The 19804-nt window shown below is 38.2% G+C and overlaps 3 protein-coding genes and 2 pseudogenes across 3 annotated transcripts; all 5 read left to right on the forward strand.

Annotated features, from left to right (window-relative positions):
• Positions 1–385: 385 nt before the first annotated feature.
• Positions 386–6272, forward strand: LOC122332759 (annotated as a pseudogene).
• A 1399-nt stretch (positions 6273–7671) lies between these two features.
• Positions 7672–9755, forward strand: LOC122332749 (torsin-1A-like). Its single transcript, XM_043230132.1, has 5 exons — positions 7672–8094; positions 8505–8770; positions 8932–9107; positions 9211–9344; positions 9427–9755. The coding sequence occupies exons 1-5, from the start codon at positions 7941–7943 to the stop codon at positions 9675–9677; spliced, it is 981 nt and encodes a 326-aa protein (XP_043086067.1). The 5' UTR covers positions 7672–7940; the 3' UTR covers positions 9678–9755.
• Positions 9756–10064: 309 nt separating this feature from the next.
• Positions 10065–12782, forward strand: LOC122332747 (annotated as a pseudogene).
• Positions 12783–13355: 573 nt separating this feature from the next.
• LOC122332851 (torsin-1B-like) lies at positions 13356–15552 on the forward strand. The gene is made up of 4 exons (XM_043230294.1): positions 13356–13559; positions 13818–14083; positions 15080–15255; positions 15342–15552. Exons 1-4 carry the CDS (start codon positions 13397–13399, stop codon positions 15502–15504), a joined length of 768 nt encoding a protein of 255 aa, XP_043086229.1. The 5' UTR covers positions 13356–13396; the 3' UTR covers positions 15505–15552.
• Positions 15553–15958: 406 nt separating this feature from the next.
• LOC122332852 (torsin-1A-like) lies at positions 15959–17357 on the forward strand. The gene is made up of 2 exons (XM_043230296.1): positions 15959–16086; positions 17057–17357. The coding sequence occupies exons 1-2, from the start codon at positions 16032–16034 to the stop codon at positions 17305–17307; spliced, it is 306 nt and encodes a 101-aa protein (XP_043086231.1). The 5' UTR covers positions 15959–16031; the 3' UTR covers positions 17308–17357.
• Positions 17358–19804: the final 2447 nt, after the last annotated feature.

Here is a 19804-nt window from a genome sequence, read left to right on the forward strand (position 1 = left end):
GTATGTAACCCTCGTTCCTGATGAAAGGAACGGAGACGTTATGTCCCCTTGCTACTCGAACTCAACAAACCTAACGAGTGTTTACACCTGTAGCCTATTTATACCCGCGTGACAGGGCGTGGCTCAGGATTAGTTAACCACTTGGCGTTTTCTCTTATCAGAGCTAATAAGGGCTCCACGCAAGACCCCAGTCTGTCGTCACGACATAACGTCTCCGTCCTCCATCAGAGAACGAGGGTTACATACGTAACCGAGACGTTATATACGTTACTAAACGAGGCCGTTCAAAATATCAAATATCATAAATACACAAATACTACGCATCTATAGTCTAAAAATGTTTTTATAACGTGTCATCACATGACACACACACACACACATCTTCCACAAGTCACTGCACTTTAAAGAAACCTTTCAACTGGGAACTAAATGTTTGCTGGTTAGTTGTACGTCCTCTCATCCGGCAGTTTCGCCAAAACCGAAACCAACTGCGCTCCGGATGATTCAAAATGAAATCGAGTCATTTGTTAATCGTTTTATTGCTGGTGTCTAATACAACATTATCTTCAGGTAGGCTGTTCTGGATGTGTTTAACGGGTCTGCATGTGTGGGTTAGTGGGGTTATGTGATTGTTTTGAATGGAACGATTTGCTGCCTTTTGACCATCTCGTAATATGTTATATACGTTTAGACGATTCAAGTGTATGATTCATTCGTCTTGAGGGCTTTTTATTAACGTTTATACTCTTACATACTGCGATCCCTCGATAAATTTTACGTTAGTTCGCGACATTTATTTTAAATATCAATAACCTGATTTTACTGACTGATACAATGATAATTATAACTACAGTTTATTAAATTAACATTAACATAAACAAACTATATCTTCTTTATTTCTAGGAAAAAAAAGTATCTGTCCAATTCCTCAAATAGCCACTAGGGGCAGAAGTTAAAAATAAGACATGAGAAGATGGTCGATACTTTATCAATTTGACATACTATACATGACAGGAGAATGTGAAAGAAAGTGGCTTCATTAAGTCTCACTCTCTTGAGAATACTGTGATATGAACAGAGAAAATCATCCAGTTAGTTAATGACACGCATTCAAACAAACAGTACACTGATAACAGCAATGACTGTATGTTGCTATTGAACTTATAGAAATATTAAACCGATAGGCTACTGTTTTTGTCAAGCTGGTTTGCAGAGTTTTTAGTGCACGTTTAGTTAATTTATCTTTAAAATGTATAAGGCAAATTAACTATTGTAACTTCAATATGGCTATAAACTTACAAATTACAAATTCAGCACATAATACACAATATTATATACAACACAATATTAATATACAACAAAGTTTTTAATAAATAGATCATACACAATGTGAATGTTCATATAATTAAAGCATTTGTAAAGATCAATATACAGAAAAGGCTGTAGAGAGCTAAGTATTTGTGTAGTTTTACTCATTCTCGAAAACCAAGACTGAAATATGCCTGATGATTCACTGATGAAAGCACAGCATTTTGTAAAGGTTTTATTGCTTGTGTCTTTATCGTCAGGTTTTCTGGATGTGTTTGTGGCTGCCGCATCTGTGGTTTTCACATATTTCAAGGGGATGATTTGCTGCCTTTTGACTCAATCGTGAGTAAAACAAAATTATTATTTTTAATAATAAATTTAAATGTTATGATTCAAATGTCATTTATTTCTTTGTTTTGTTCTTTTGTTTTATTTCTTTGTTTTTCTTTGACTGATTATCAAATAACTTCCCAACAAGCTCAACTACACTGCATTTTTTATTTTTAAATGAATTAATTTACTTGTTAAAGGTACATAATACACATATTTACCCCAACTATGGTTTTCTGATGTTGACATCACAAGTGATTACATTTAACCTGGTACCACATGTACTGCGTGGAGATTATACAGAAATCTTGTAATGTGATCTATTACACAAATTCTGTAATGCACGATTTAATGTATTCACTTATTTTTGATTTTGACATTGAGATTACTTTTGACATTACTTTGACATTTTGACATTGAGATTACTTTTGACGTAAAAGTATCTTCACATATCTTTCAGGTTTGGCTGAAGATTTAAGAGAAAACTTCTTTGGCCAGCACATTGCATCGAATGTTATACTGAGAGCTATGTCTGCATTTATGACTGACAGTAACCCAAACAAACCACTGGTCCTCTCTTTGCATGGGACTTCAGGAACAGGAAAAATCATGTTGCTAAAATCATTGCGAGAAACGTGTACAAAAAGGGGAAGACAGCAAGCATGTTCACACTTACATATCTATGCATCATTTCCCACACAAACAAAAGTCAGACGAGTACAGTGTAAGTATAATAAATGGTAGGAGTTTTAGTCTTGCCCTAAGACTCAGTCACATTTATTGCTTCTTTACCATGGTTGGGTTCTAGTAAGATGGGCCACAGGACTCAGTTTTTAGTAGTTTCAGTATTTTCATTTTACACAGTAATAATAAACATAACTTGGTTTGTAAAATGAGGAGCTGCAAAGGGAGTGTTGCACAAAAAGTAATTTTTTCAACTTTGCATGTTCTCTAAGGCACAGCTAAAGAAGTGGATTCAGGAAAGCGTATCAAGTTTTCCCGCTCAATGTTCATTTTTGATGAAATGGACAAGATGCATCCACAGCTGATTGATGCAATAAAACCTTATCTAGACTACAATGCCCGCGAGATGGAGTGTCTTACATAAAAGCAATCTTCCTTTTTCTTAGGTGATGCACTTTCTGTTTTATGGATTTACTTGAAAATAAACCTGTCCTTTACTCACATTTGAAGCATCCTACATGTATGTGACCACCTTCTTAGATTTGATTATGTTCTTATGTTATATTACAAACTGTCCAGACCCTCCATGCCTATCCATGGGAAGACATGAAATCAAGTACACACATCCGCTTCTGCTGACTATGTCAGGCGGAAGTAATCCCGGCTGATTAATTAAGTTATGTAATGAGTGCTGAGAGAAAACAACAAAATGCCCCAAAAAAAGCATAATTGTCGTAAGCTTCCTGAGGGGTGTCAGAAGGTTAAATCCTTCTAGCATACCCCTTGTGCCCCCATTGGATCTCTCAATTGAGCTGGCCTTCAGAGAGGACACCCGCTTTAGTCAGTCGAGCTGAAGTTTTTGTCTGTCAAGACAGCGCCCTGACCCCGCTCACTTCCATCAAGAGGGTCGGGGACCTCCACGCAATTTTGGTGAGTGAAGAGTGCCCTTGTGTTCAGGCCGGCCAACTCTCATGTAGTCCTGAGACCCTGGCCTGGACACGTGCCTAAGAGTCCTACCACGCCCTTTTCGGATCAGATGGTAAACCTGCAAGCACTGCCCACGGAAGAGGCAGATCCAGCTTTGGCGTTGGTGTGTCCCGTCAGAGCATTACGCATATACGTGGACCACACCTGTAGTATTTAGTATTTAGCTTGAGAAGCTTTTTGTCTGCCATGGGGTCAGCAAAAAGGAAAACTGTCTCCAAACAGAGGTTGGCCCACTGTATAGTGGATGCCATCACCTTGGCTTACCAGACCCAAGGTGAACCATGCCCCCAAGGAGTGAGAGCTCACTCCACCCGGAGTGTTGCCTCCTCCTTTGCATTGGCGCACAGTCCTCTCTGGGAGACATCTGCAGAGCTGTGGGCTGGGCGACACCAAACATCTTCACAAGGTACTTGCTACAGTCTAACTCGCAAAGACCCAGCCTTTGTCACACCAAGTTGCTAACGTGTAACAGGTTGGTAACAGGTAACTGGCAGGAAGACCTAGCCTTTGTCACACTTGTCTGCACTCATTCCCTCTCACCCCTGGGATGCGAGCTCTGTTTTTTCCACTGTCTCCCACCAGGATGTAGTCTCTGGTGGCAGTCCGCTTCCCATTGTTCTGCCACCTGTCACAAAAAGAAGAGGTTAGCACCCTCTTGGAATTCTTTATTCACCCACCATGCAGAGCCATCTGAGGATTTTATTATGGATGCGTGTACTTTATTTCACGCTTCTTCTGAACTGTTCCTGGACAATATATATACAGACAAAAAATTGTTGGTACCCTTTGGTCAATGAACTTAAAAGTTGACAATGTTATTTGAGACTAAATAAAAATTTATAAATAGTCTTAATGAAAGTCAGACATTGTTTTCATAGGTTTAAAAATGATGGTAATGAATTCAAGGTGTGTCACTCTGTGTTTCACGTCTTCTGAACTGCTGACAACAACACCTATTTGCTCCAATGGAATTTTTTTTTTTATATATATATACAGACGTGGACAAAATTGTTCTCAAAGAAAAAGTGGCGGAACAGACATTGTTTTTCAACCATGCTTCAACAGAATTATTTAAAAAATAAACTCGGACAAAAATGATGGTACCTAGAAAACACTGAAAATAATGACCCAGTATCGGCGTTGTTTGCCTGTGCTCCATATAGCCGATTCTCCACAGAGATCCTATATAGGGTATCTTCCATCTCAGAAAGGTTTCTACAGTTGCACATCTTTAAGATGCACCTGTGTCTTGATGACCTTAATCCGAATGACAGACTCCTCTGTCTGTCTCATGCTGCCAGCAGTGTCAGATCGCACCATCCGTCGTCCTGGGATAGGACCTGCCACATTGTTGAAAACAAGTTGTATGTTTACTGCCCCATCCTGAGGAATCAGTACAAACTAGTTTCCACATGTCTCCCACCAGGATGTAGTCTCCTGTTAGCTGGGGCTTTGCTGCGTCTCAGGCAGTCCAAGACTATCAAGGAATTCCCCATTGTTCTGCCACCTGTCAACAAATAAGAATGAAGAGTTAGCACCCTCTTCAATCCTATTGAGCATCTTCTTTCTGGATTCACCCACCATGCAGAGCCATCTGAGGGATTTTGATTATGGATTGCCTCAAAAGGTTGCGCACTTTTATACCATCACGTCTTTCTGAACTGTTGACAACAAACACCTGTTTGCTCCAATAGACTTATAGTCTTAGACAATAGGCTTAGAGGATCCTGGAGTTTTTATATATATATATATATAGCTCTGATTTGGTTATATATATCTGATATAGAAGATAGTCACATACACCTAAGATGCTTCATCTGAAAGAAGATAGTAAAATCTTTACTCTTTTTTTCTAATTACTCAAATGCTAATTAACATTTTTGGGTAAACTAATCCTTTAAATCCAGCTGGAGTAAAAATTAAATGGCCTTCATGCTCCCAAAAGAGTGTCAGAACTAACAATGAGCTTTTTGTTATAGTAATGCAGGTGGGAATGTTATTGCTGAAGTGGCTCTGGATTTCTGGAAAAAGGCAAAAATCGAGAAGAGCTATGGACGAACAGCAAGGAACTGAGACTAAAATCCATAAAAATATCTTCAATGATAAGAACAGTGTGTACTGAGAGAATATTGAAATATTTATATATGTTCAAAATAAAAGATAATATATACATGTCATTTACTTATACTTCCTCAGATATTATTTGCCCATTTTATATATATATAAATATATATATTAATTCATTAGTGTGTTTTTCAGTGGTTGTTTCCTAGATTATTACATTTTATTTTGGAATATGTGGTTGTAAAATGAGTTTTAATGTTTATGTCTGCTCTACAGGTGGATTTCTGCACTCTAATATCATAGATGAGCATCTGATTGATCACTATATTCCTTTCCTACCTCTGGAGCTGAAACATGTGCGTCAGTGTGTCTTGGTTGAGATGATCCATCTGAACCACACCCAAGACTATGATCTGGCAGAAAGAGTGGCCAAAGACATGCCTTACTACCCTGAAGAAGAGAGAATTTTTTCTGTTAAAGGCTGTAAGTCTGTCAGACAAAAGTTGGCTCTGCATATTTATTCATAGCAGCACATGCTGTCCAGTTGACAGCTGAACAGCAATAAAAATGACCTTGTAGGTCTTTTCTTTAGCCTGAAACACCAGATGCTCTGAGATTAAACCCATGTATTTCAGGGAGGCTTGAGTGGTCTGGTGCACCGAGGGTAACTTGCAGCCCCCGCTGAGCTAAGAAGCCTCTGGCGTACACCGCACGTTAGTTTGGGCTTTCTATAAATAACCATTCAGGCTGGAAGGCTAATCTCATCGTGATTGCAGAGGTCAATATAATCGAAGTGTCCATGCGTGTCAGTCTGTGAAAGAAGTAATATTTAATAGTCAAAACATCCAAGTACTGGATTTGAATCTGGTTTTTATAGTCCAAATAAAACAATTTCTTAATGTTTGTTTACTTTATTATTTATTTATTTATTACTATAACTTTTCCATATGCATGCTTGTATTTATTTATGCAAGGGATATACAAAATAATTTAATGAAGGCCAATGAGCAACCATGCACCTTTTCATCACAAATGTAAAATCCATGTACAAATATGGTAATTAGTGCGGTTAACAGCTGGCGGAGGGGTCACCAGCGGTCAGATACGACTCCTGTCATGATGATCGGAGAACGAACACCACTTTTACTGCCAGAGACATAGATCCCAGCAAACCCCCAAATTTGAGTACAAATCAAAATATTATATTAAAACTGTATCTCTTTCAACACTTAAATTGAACATAAATTCAATAATCTTTCAGAATTTTTACAATTAAGCAGTTATGTTTTCGAATACTACTTGAAAAACATTCACTTTCTGAAAACAATTATTAAGTTTTAAAGAATTGTATAAACGGTGCAAAAATGCATGAAATCAACATAAATTACGTTTCTACAAACTTGCGGCATGTTTTCAACAAGGTCCTATAAAATGATTTTCACCCTTTTTTAATCTCATCACATCCTTGATCCACGTTTAATTTGCAATGCATGCACATGTTAAATGCAGACCCCGTTTGCACATTTCAAACAGGCCTGATTTGGCTGCATCTCCTTTGATCTCACGGTATTGTGTGGCGTTGTAATTTCAGCAGCTCGGTAAACGTGCACGCTCGCGTCTCCGCGATGAATACACGGACTACGAACTGACCGATGCGATAATTAGATCCAGTGATCGCGGTCGAATCTGCGGTCTAACGCCTGTCGAAACTCGGTCTAACCTGTTGCATCGTAAAGCTTCATCATCGACCCGCGGAGCCCAAATAAGCTCGTCCGTTCAGCGGCAGCGGGACTTTAAATTCACTCCAATCTCGCTTTCATGTCCTCGGAAAAGGTGTTGAATCTACTTCGCCGCCGCTGTCCTCCGTAAATCCATGCTCGGCGGGACGGGGCCGGCGATTGTCGGCGTGAAAGTTTCTCGCTTGCTTTGTCTGGGCTGTTCCCTCTGCTCCGTTTCACCCACGAAAAGCGGTTTCCATTCATTCAGATCACCTTTAGTCCAGAGCTCCCGCTGCGCTGCACGCGTTCGACCGCTAGGGGCGCCAGAGACGGATTAGAGCACAGGAGCGCGTGTAGAGTTCATTTTAACGCAATTTACGCACCTTTTATGTTCTTAATTGAATATGTCATGTCTGTATAATTCATATAACATGTTTTTTTTTAATTAAAAAAGCCCTATCCATTTCCACACTGCTTTCACCTGCTTGCATTCAGTCTTAGTGGCGGTAGTTGAGAAGTTCACCTAGGCTAGATTTGTGAATTTATGACCCCACCTGCTGGTCGTCACGTCCATCTGCAAACGGGTCAAGCTCCACGAGGACGCGTAGGTGCTTTTGCATTACCCTCATTGCATCTCTGAAACGGTTTTGAAACCGGCGTGAAGAGAGAATGGTGAATTGCGGCTAATATGCAGTCTGTAGCGGGCTACTGTTGTGACACAGGAAATAAAAAAGCGTTAATTAGTGTACTAAGAGTCGATCGTATCGTTGAGGGAGTGCACTACAGTCAGGATCCTCTGGCAGTTGCCCTAAAACGAAAGTGAGAATCAGTAGTGGATTTGCTGTCAAGATGAAAGCATGTAATCTTTTAATGTATTTTTTCCTGCCGTCTGCATTATGCTGCACACGAAATGTGATTTTGTTTCATATGGGCACGCTGGGTGTGATACTGATTTCGACGTTATTCGTAGAACAGGACCCTTTGCTGCCTTTTGATCCTAAACGTGAGTATAAATTATAATTGATCAAGTTTTAGCAACACAACGTGGTGCTGTAGCCACTATACAAGCTTTCAAACCAAAGCAAGAGCACCCTCAGAGATGTAATAGTAATATATTAGTGAAATGTGTGCATGGAGAGCGTCCAATGTATATTTACAACGTGCTCTTGCAGCTTTGAGCAGATGGTGATTTTATAGAATCAATGGCCAATCAGAGGCAACTATTTGTTTTGCTTCTTACCTGTATGAAACATCATATGCTTATTACATAACATAATCATTTAATTTTAATACCTTGATAACTTTCATTTGAAATGTAATAATATGCAATATACATACCCCTTTGTTCAAAAAAAAAAAAAGAAACATTGTTGAACTGACTTTATGGTTTTTAATAAAAAAAAATCTTTTCAGGTTTGGAGGCAGATTTAGAGAAATCTCTCTTCGGGCAGCATATCGCATCTGACGTTGTACTAAAAGCGGTGTCGCTGCTTATGACCAAACAAAACCCAAACAAACCCCTGGTCCTCTCTTTCCACGGGACTACTGGAACCGGAAAGAATCACGTCGCTAAAATCATCGCAAGGAACATTTACATAAAAGGGGAAAAGAGCGAACACGTTCATATAATAATACCTGACTATCATTTTCCAGATAAACAATATTCACACATCTACAGCGTAAGTACATCATGGTAGAATTTCACATCAATAAGACCGTGCAACAGCTGTGATGTTTAATGGCCTTAATTTAATTCGCAGTGCTTGTTATTAGTGTTTATTTAAAACACGTTGTGCACAGCGGCAGCCATTTCTCTAAATAAAATTTGCTGTGTATCCAGGCACAGCTAAAGCAGTTGATCCGTAAAAGTGTAGCAAGTTTTCCCCGCTCCATTTTCATATTTGATGAAATGGACAAGATGGATCCCCAGCTGATCGACGCCATAAAACCTTTTCTAGACTACAATGCCCGTGCAGATGGAGCGTCAGTCAACCAAGCCATCTTCATTTTTCTCAGGTGATCAAGTTCAGTTTGTGTTATAAAGTGTAATTCTACAATCACATCCATTCACTTTGCCAAAAGAGTGTTTAGATGCATGACAGGTTGTGTTGGTTTGTAGTAATGCCGGTGGGAAAGCGATTTTGGACTTGGTTCTGGATTTCTGGAAAAGAGGGGGAGATCGCGAAGAGATCAGGATGAACGGCAAGGATGTTAAGATTTTGATCTCTGAAGGCATCAAGAAAAACAATAAAGGTTATAACTAGAGTTATTTAGATATTTTATTACGTGCCTATACTGTTTAGCATACAAGTCATCCCATTTATTTCTTCTGTAGATGGATTTTCATACTCCAGTCTAATAAACCAACATCTTATTGACCACTGTGTTCCTTTCCTACCTCTGGAGATGAAGCATGTCCACCAGTGTGCCATGGCTGAGATGGTGCACATGAACATCACACAGAATTATTATCTGGCAAATAGAGTGGCAAGAAACATGCCCTACTTCCAGGAACAAGAGAGACTCTTTGCTCTTAAAGGCTGCAAGTCAGTTAGGCAGAAGTTGGTGTTGTATGTTGGTGAATAGGAGACAGCCATTTTATGTTTATTGTTTTCCTTTTTAATAATTTAATGAATGCCATGCTTTGTTAGGAGTCTAGATTTAAAACCCGCCTCTGGAGCTAATACTCTTTAGTTAAGTCTAACAAGAGAACAGTACCATATGCAGATTTTACTGTGTTCGAAATGCTTATCATACAGTAGACTTAGATGGAAATAGACTGTGTAATTTTTACCAATATTAGAAATACCCATGATAAAATTATTATCTAAGCCAAGTGAAGCCGTGGTTTACAATGTAAAATCGTAATGCATCACAGTACCAGCAGTATGTGGACAAACATGCTGTATGTAAAGTATGCTTGTCAGATTTCATTTTTGGAATACCTTTGTTTTCTTCTATTTTTCCATCACAACAACCGAGCCAGATTCTTTGACTTGATTGACGTGTGTTATAGGAAAATGTTTTACTTCCTTTTGACTGTAAAACGATTTCAACCATGATCATCAATAGGTTTGTTTGTGTGTTTTACTACCTTTTTGTGGGTCACTACTGTCGACAATCACTTTATAATTGAATATTTGATTTGTATTTAAGCTGAAATGTATTTGACCACAACATAATTGAATAGCAGTCCCACTTTGATATATTAAAATATATAGATATTTATAAATGACATATGCCACGTTTACAAAATTGATGTGACTTTCTGTATAGTTGCCAAGATCTATACACATTTTACCAGGCGATGGCCTAGCAGTTTAAACGCTTTTCTGAATTCTTATGTTTGTCATTGTTATGTAAAAATAACAATTCAATCTAAGTGTAAGTAGGTCTAAACGACCAGTTTGAAGCAGTGCTGGTATAAAGCGACTAATAAAACAAACAGTCTAATATTCCCATGTGACTTGCATAGTTAGGTCCAACCAACTTTCTGGGAGTGTACTCTCTTTACCTGTCAGCTTTCTCTCTGCAGTCGAGGTAGGATAGAAACGGATAAGCCGTCAAGATGAGAGCGTTGCATCTGCTCATGCTTTCATTTCTGGTGTCGAATATAACATCGGTATCATCAAATTTACAGGATGCAATCGTGGAGTTTGCGTTAGAAAAACTGTTCAAAGAACTAACTCCTATATTTACCACGTTTTTTGAAGGGAATGATGACGATCTTCTATTGCCTTTTGATCCTAAACGTGAGTAAAGCTAATTCATGATAAAGATATGTATTATTAGCGCGCCATTTTGTTTTTAAGTTGATGATACGGCTACAGATTTGTTACTTAAAAATCCTATTGCAAAATAAAACAAACCAAAATAGTTATGCAGGCCACCGTGGATACAATTTAAAGGCATCATCACTTAAATTGACTAAAACTTTTCTCAGTGCTGTAGACAAAGTGGTTTTTTATTATCTCCCTTGGATTCTTAAATCTGATTGGTGAAAATACTAATGGCCTAAGCCTGGCGTAGAGAGAGATGGAGAGCTTTTTTTGGCGCTACACCAGCCAGCATACTAAAAAAATAGTACCAAAAATGTTTTTGATTAAGCAATGTCTTTTCACCTTCAAATCTAGGTCTGAAGGCGGATTTAAGAGAAAACCTCTTCGGGCAGCACATTGCGTCTGATGTCGTGCTGAAAGCTGTAACGTCGTTTATGACCGACAGCAACCCGAACAAACCCCTGGTCCTCTCTTTCCACGGGACTACAGGAACCGGAAAAAACCACGTTTCTACAATCATTGCAAGAAACATTTACAAAAAGGTGAACAGAGCAAGCATGTGCACAAATTTATATCGCAGCATCATTTCCCTCACAAGATCATTCACATTCCTACAATGTAAGTAAATACATATTTAATAATACATATACTATATTTATAAGATTTTATAACAGTTCGTGCATGAGAAGGAACTTATATCAGGCGAACAACTCAAAATAGAGCATTTTTCATTGATTGTGTTGTGTGAACCTGTACCGCATTGAAATAAAATGATACGAAAAAAGAGCTTCATTGGAGTATTTATTGTTTATGTATTTTTAGGCACAGTTAAAGCAGTGGATTCCTGGAAATGTATCAAGTTTTGCACGCACTATGTTCATATTTGATGAGATGGATAAGATGCATCCACGGCTGATCGACACCGTCAAGCCTTTTCTAGACTACAACGCCTTCGTAGACGGAGTGTCATTCAACAAAGCCATCTTTCTTTTTCTCAGGTACAGACCCCGTTCAGCCGCAACCTCTTAGACATAATGAATTACATTTTGCAATCAAATTCCTGCGATTTAAAACGCCGGTGCATGATATGTTTTTTGTTATTTGTGCGTGCATTCCGTAGTAATGCAGGTGGGAATATGATTTTTAACTTGGCTCTGGATTTCTGGAGGGAAGGCAGAGATCGGAGTGAGATCAAGATGAACAGCAACAAACTGGAGATTATGATCTCTGAAAACATCAAGAATGAGAAAAGTATAAACTGAAACGCTGTCTTATGCCCATACAGTTTGTTTAGACAATTTTGGCATCCATTACCACAAACATTCCATAATTTGAATCGTAAAAATAATAATAATAATAATTCTCTCTTACAGATGGATTTCTGCACTCTAGTATAATAGATCATCATCTGATCGATCACTATATTCCTTTCCTTCCTCTGGAGCTGAAGCACGTGCGCCAGTGTGTCTTGGCTGAGATGTTACATCTGAACATGACTCAAGACATGGACCTGGCAGATAAAGTGGCCAGAGACATGCCCTTCTCCCCCAAAGAAGAGAGAATATTTGCTGTTAAAGGCTGCAGGAACGTCGGACAGAAGTTGGCCCTCCATAACGATGAATAAATGAAAGACCAGCAGTACTTTTTGCACACTTTTTTTTTTTTTACTATTCAATACATTTTTCTTTTGCACTTCGTGATCTCAGAGCAATACACCTTTCTTGAGTTAAGTCTATGTATATTAAAAAGATGTTTTAATGATTAATCCGTTTGATTGCATCTGCCAGTTTTAGTTCTTTGACCCATTATCTACAGTCTTAAAAGCTTGGAGTTATATGGAGGCTAAAGGCACCAAAACAAACTGGTGAATGCCACACCTCTCTTGATCTTGACATGCACAAACTCTTAGTTATAGTTATAAAACGAACGCTTACTATTTTGATTTTTTCAAGTTTCTACGAGACGAAGCTGTCACTTGACACAGCAAAACAGATTCCAGGTAGCAGTCCTTATTATAAGTATTCGGATAAGTTGCAAGCAAAGGGATATGGATAATATCGGCGCATGCCTCCCGGTTAAGGCGTGGTGCTCAAACATCTCACCTTAGACTCATTACATCAGAAGAGTAAGCAAACCTCTTCCAGCAGGTGAGGCCGGATTCTTTGTGGGATGTGTGGGCTACTCTTTATTGTGTCGATAAATAAAACGCTTTCATTCCATAAAGTTACAACCTATTTGAAATTATGAGTCTGTACGAAAACTGTATGAGTAGCAATCAGTGAAAAAAACCAAACATGTACAGTAACAAGTGCTCGTGCAGATATAACAGCAACAGCTTGAAGCTTGAAAACGGCTTTAGGAAATATGCTATACACTTGGAAAAAGTGGTCATATAATATATGTATGTGTATGTTATGTTCATAACTGGCCAATCGTCTCGCCTTTTGCTGTAGGCGTGCGCTACTACACTTCTTAATTTGGCAGGTTTCTTCATAAACGAAAGCGTGGACGTAAGGACGATTCAAGATGAAGGTGCTGCATCTCTTATTATTTTTGTACGCGGTGTCTAATACGACATTAGCGTCAGACGACTGTGCCGTCTGCGTCGGCGTGAGTTTGGGGATGGTTGCGTTAATAACTCCTTTCTTAATAATTGCTATGGATCCTTTGCTGCCTTTTGATTCTAAGCGTAAGTAAAAATCCGATATTTGATTTATTTAAAGCGATAATATGAGCGCAATTACTTTTAGTCAAGCGGTGAAGGAAGTATCCTAGTTGCTTCTGGTAAATGTAGTTTTATTACCTTCCATGTAGGCTTAACATCGTTTCTAAACGGAGCACTGTTAAACTTTTTTTGTGTTTTGCTGAGTTTGTCGGGTTTATCAGACAGCCATAAACTCAAAACAATATCTTTAAAATGAAAGTTGATCACATTCTTATCTTTCAGGTTTGAAGGCGGATTTAAGAGACTCTCTCTTCGGGCAGCATATCGCGACTGATGTCGTGCTGAAAGCTGTATCGACATTCATGACTGACAAAAACCCGAACAAACCTCTGGTCCTCTCTTTTCACGGAACTACAGGAACTGGAAAAAACCACGTTGCTGAAATCATCGCAAGAAACATTTACAAACAAGGATACCGGTGTGGGCATGTTCACATATATATATCTGAGCATCACTTCCCTCACAAAGAACACACACATATCTACAGCGTAAGTAAACAAATAACATAATACATCTTCTAAATTGAGCAATTGTTTAATTAAGCTTGAATTAAGTCATTTAGGCTTGTCCCATCTTGCTTAACGCTGTTTTAAGCAGATGTCTGGAAAATTTTGGCAGAATGTGAGAGATACGCTGTCCCAAATATCACATTAATTGGACTTAATCCCTAACTTTCTAGTTAATATCTCCTTTTAACAATATAAAACATGGGTTTGGGACTAAACAGGCTCATAATTCTGTTCGCCCTTACATTTTGTCATTATAAACCAAAACATACCAAAAAAATAGTAATTCAGCAGAGTACAGGACAACATTTACAGGAATAGTTATGTCATAAACTATTCACCCCCAAGCCATCCTAGGTGTATATGACTTTCTTTCAGACGAACACAGAAAGAGTTTTAAAAAACTGTATCCTGGCTCTTCCTAGCTTGGTAATGCTGCTGGATAGAGGCCATCATTTTGAAGCTCCATAAATTGGATATCTCCGCAAGTACTAGATCGTAAAAACTACCCTTGATGCCTTCTGGGGGGTTATCACATGTCCTCTGAAGCAGCTCGGTGGGTTTTTGTAACAAAAATATTTCTAGTTTTCAAATTATCACGTGAATAACCGACTTCGGAGTTTTGGCTTCTTGGCTGACTTCTGACCCGATGTACAGCGCATGTCGCAGGTTGCGTCGTACGTCGAGTCAAGAAGCCAGCACTTGCGGATATGTCCTATGTCCTTCAAAATAATGGCCACTATCCACGAGCATTACCGAGCTTGGAAGAGCCAGGATAAATCTCTGCCTGTGTTCGTCTGAAAGAAGAAAGTCACATACACCTAGGCTTGGGGGGTGAGTATTTTATGGTGTCATTTTTTTTTTGAGTTAACTATTCCTTTAATATACAAATGTACTAAAACCATAAATAATAATAATAATTAAAAAAACTCAATGTGCTTGTGGGAGTGTTATATCTGGAATCTGTGTGTTCTTCAGGCAAATCTAAAGAAATCGATTCCTCAAGCGGTATATTGGTTTCCCCGCTCCATGTTCATATTCGATGAAGCGGACAAGATGGATCCACAGCTGATTGATGCCATAAAACCTTTTCTGGACTACAATGCCCGCGTAGATGGAGTGTCATTCAACAAAGCGATTTTCATTTTTCTCAGGTATAGGCCTCAGATTAGGTTTTCTAAACTGTCTCTTCCCAAAAGAGCGACCAGGTCCTCAGTAAGTGTTCATTTTTCGCGTACAGTAATGCAGGTGGGAATGTGATTGCTGACGTGGCTCTGGATTTCTGGAGAGAAGGAAAAGATAGGAAAGAAATCAGGATGAACAGCAAGGAGCTGGAGTTCAAGATCTCTAAAAATAATGGCCACTATCCACGAGCATTACCGAGCTTGGAAGAGCCAGGATAAATCTCTGCCTGTGTTCGCCTGAAAGAAGAAAGTCACATACACCTAGGCTTGGGGGTGAGTATTTTATGGTGTCATTTTTTTGAGTTAACTATTCCTTTAATATACAAATGTACTAAAACCATAAATAATAATAATAATTAAAAACTCAATGTGCTTGTGGAGTGTTATATCTGGAATCTGTGTGTTCTTCAGGCAAATCTAAAGAAATCGATTCCTCAAGCGGTATATTGGTTTCCCCGCTCCATGTTCATATTCGATGAAGCGGACAAGATGGATCCACAGCTGATTGATGCCATAAAACCTTTTCTGGACTACAATGCCCGTAGATGGAGTGTCATTCAACAAAGCGATTTTCATTTTCTCAGGTATAGGCCTCAGATTAGGTTTTCTAAACTGTCTCTTCCCAAAAGAGCGACCAGGTCCTCAGTAAGTGTTCATTTTTCGCGTACAGTAATGCAGGTGGGAATGTGATTGCTGACGTGGCTCTGGATTTCTGGAGAGAAGGAAAAGATAGGAAAGAAATCAGGATGAACAGCAAGGAGCTGGAGTTCAAGATCTCTAAAAACATCAAAAACGAGAAAAGTATGACATTTTTTGAATTATGTGCTTGAGTTTTTCCTACATGAGTTTGCATACAACAATATTCACCACATTGCATATCCATATGAGTTATTTCACAGGTCTGTACAGCTTATAACAGCAATAGAACCGACAGACATTAACAATGACCAAGTTAATATATATAAATAAACAATAGGATGAAACATTTTTTTGCCACTAAATGTTTTATGTACAGAAAACACATGCTATTTTTCGCACACACGCAGTACTAACACGCTCACACACAGAGAAACAAACACGTGCAAGACTTTTTTCAGCAGTGAGGTAATATGGACACCAGGACCGGAGTAAAATAAAATCTCCATATTTTAATCGTACACAAAGTAGAGCTTGTGCGCTATAGTTCAACTAGATTTTGACACGTACTACAAGAATGAACAATGCAGTAAGAATGTGGGAAAAAAAGATATATAAGTCTCTAGTTTGATTTTTTTTTTGCTGTTTTTGTTGGTTGAAGTGGGTGAATCTATATAGAGATTAGATAGTAACAGAATGCATGTATATAAATGTGTTTGTGTGTATGTGAATGGGTTTATGTGTGCTTGCTTGTTTTAATGAATTGTGTGCATTATAGCATCAAGGCATCAGCGTGTGTGAAGGGGTGTGTGTGTGTGTGTGTTTTCACCGATCTCACATTATACAGAAGCTCAAGCTTCTGTTGCTCAAATAATATTTTGGAATTAACGAACTGATGCGTGGGATGAAATGTGTAGGAAATCAGTCACATAAGCATTTTAAGGACAGAAAGCTATTGAATGTCTTGAAATACAACCTTCATCTGTGTGTGGTAACTGTAGTACGACCGACTGGAAATAATTGATTCATTTTCCAATAATTCAATGGCCCATCATAAACTATTCCTTAAATATACAGCAAATTTGTTCCCTTTAGAAATATAATTCCTTATTTTTTGTGTATGTCTGTTCCACAGGTGGATTTTTACACTCTAGACTAATAAAGCATCATCTGGTCGATCACTATATTCCTTTCCTTCCTCTGGAGCTGATGCACGTGCGTCAGTGTGTCTTGGCTGAGATGCTACGTCTGAACATGACTCAAGACGTGGACCTGGCAGATAAAGTGGCCAGAGACATGCCTTACTACCCCGAAGAAGAGAGAATATTTGCTGTTAAAGGCTGCAAGTCTGTCAGACAGAAGCTGTTCCTCTATAACGATGACTGAACAACTATAGCAGTACTTGCGGTTCACTATTTTACTGTCTGTTTGCGGCTTTTACTATTTCCGGTTTTTCTTTTATTCAAATCATTAGCAAAACAAACCCGTCACCTGGATTTAAGGTTTCAGGCGGCAGGTCTTTGGATAAATTAAGGTGCATTGCAAAGACAGAAATATGTGGATGGACATGGTTTTGTGCTCGTCAGACTTCATTTTTTAAACACCTTATAAAAAAAAAAAAACATACCTTTGTCGCTTCTTTTTTCTATTGCCTCTTACAACAGCTGAGGCAGGATTCTTTCACTTTATTAATATGATTTATTAAAGAAAAAAATCACTTCGTTTTCGTTATGAAAGACTAATTTTTTGAGTTGAAAAACTATATTGATTTTGTCTAATTGATTTTAAAATGGTAGTGATTTTGCTCACTACCTTGTTGCTTCTGGAATATTATTTTACAAAAATATTGGCAAATATCGTCACATTATAAATTAGACACAAACAGCAAGAATAATCACATATTCCTGCACAATAATTTAGTTCTCAAATAAATTTGAATCGTCAAGCTTTCCACTAGATGACAGCAATATTATACTAAACTATAGCCCTTTCTTACAATGAATCAAACTGAGAAACATCTTTAAATCTTTTACATCAAGAACATTTTTAATTAAAACATTTTATTAAGTGATAATCCCAATTCACAGATTAAATGTAAGAATTTGACTCAAAATATTTTTAATAAGTGTTTTATAATGAGTTAATGATAAAATATATGAATTAAATCGGTTTTTAACGTATTAAAATGTTACGGCTCTCTATTTGGTCGGCCGCTAGGGATATTAGGGAGGTAACATTTAAAATAAAAAGAAAATAAACACGGTTCGGCTACTGCTGCTTTTGCTTAAGAAGTGTGGTGTGTAATTAAACAGGCAGAGGCAAATTGTTTACGATTATTTTTTTGTTTAGTGAAAAGTTTCACCGTAACAAACTACTCCCAAACCAACAATAATAATAACACCAACAACAATCGGAATAAACAAACCCCAAAATACCTTTGAACCCAGAAATACCTATTTACAAATTATATACAAAATAAATTGACAACATAAGCGAGGGACAAGAGCGGTGCTGAAAGAAAAGAAAGTAATAAAACAAAACTCTCTAACTAACAACAATCAAGTTAATTTAACAAAGAAAAGAAAGTAACATCTTCAGCGTAGAACGCCACTAACTACACTAACTAACAAATATAAATACAACGTTGCACCCGCTCACTAACTAGTGTGATTAAACAAATGTTACCCTGTGTGTTGCGAGATGTACGTCACGTGACATGCTCAGCTAGTCCCATCGCTAAATGTCGAGTTAGGACAGAATTCAACTTCAACAGAGGCGGGTCACAGCACGAATGCAGTTCAATAGTCTAGTTCTCACAAAACAAAAGAGAAACAACTTAACACACGGTTATTAACCAAACAGAATCAAAATGGAAGCCAATAAAGCAAAACGTGGGCGAGCAACAACCAAACACAAATCGCTCTCCTCTGTTCACGTGTCATCCGGGTCTTTATACGAGACAGTTGACATCCGATTGGCTACAGGTGTAATGCAATTGATGAAGATCGACAGTCGTGTTGTCCAATCACAGATCCTGTGAGATGACAGTAGAGAGAGAGAGAGAGAGAGAGAGAGACACATGGGAAAAAAACAACCCTCCCAGGACTGTACGGACGTAACATAAAAAGATTAATTTCTGTCCATATGAATTAAACGTATACAAACATATAATTCATGTTTAATCGTTTTAGACACTTGATTTTACTGAATGCTACAAGGATTATATCTTCAGTTTATTATTTCCAAACGTAAACAAACAATATCTTCTTCATTTCCGGTTTGCAGCATGGATCATTCATTATAACATTTAATCTGATTGTCATATCTAAGAATCTGTTATTTTGAAAAATAATTAATGTTACTACTGCCCTGACTTGGCTTTAAACCTGTATTTCTATCAGTTTATCAGCCTTGAGTATCAGCCATCTAGTAAGGACGCTACTGTTTTAGAAAGAATTTTTTAGCTCTTCAATTCCCTCAATTAGCCACGAGGTTCAGTCATGTTGCTGAAATCATCAGGGAAGACAGCAAGCACATTCACACTTACATATCTATGCATCAGTTCCCACATAAACAAAGGTCAGACGTGTACAGTGTAAGTATAATAAATGGAAGTCACATTTATTGCTTCTTTACCATGGTCGGGTTTTAGTAAGATATATAGTATATAGCTCTAGTAAATGTGTGTCTGCTCTATACACATCAGAAGACATGAAATAAAGTTCACGCATCCATCCCTCACCTGCGGCTCCAGGGGCGAATAAAGGCCTCCGTGGTAAATCCATGCATTTTTGTCATTTTTTTCATTTTTGCTGACTATGTCAGGTGTAAGCAGTCCCGGACGATTAAGTAAGATATATGATGAGCGCTGAGAGAGAACAAC

This window comes from Puntigrus tetrazona, unplaced genomic scaffold (genome assembly GCF_018831695.1).
Source record: "Puntigrus tetrazona isolate hp1 unplaced genomic scaffold, ASM1883169v1 S000000148, whole genome shotgun sequence".
Lineage (NCBI taxonomy): Eukaryota > Metazoa > Chordata > Actinopteri > Cypriniformes > Cyprinidae > Puntigrus > Puntigrus tetrazona.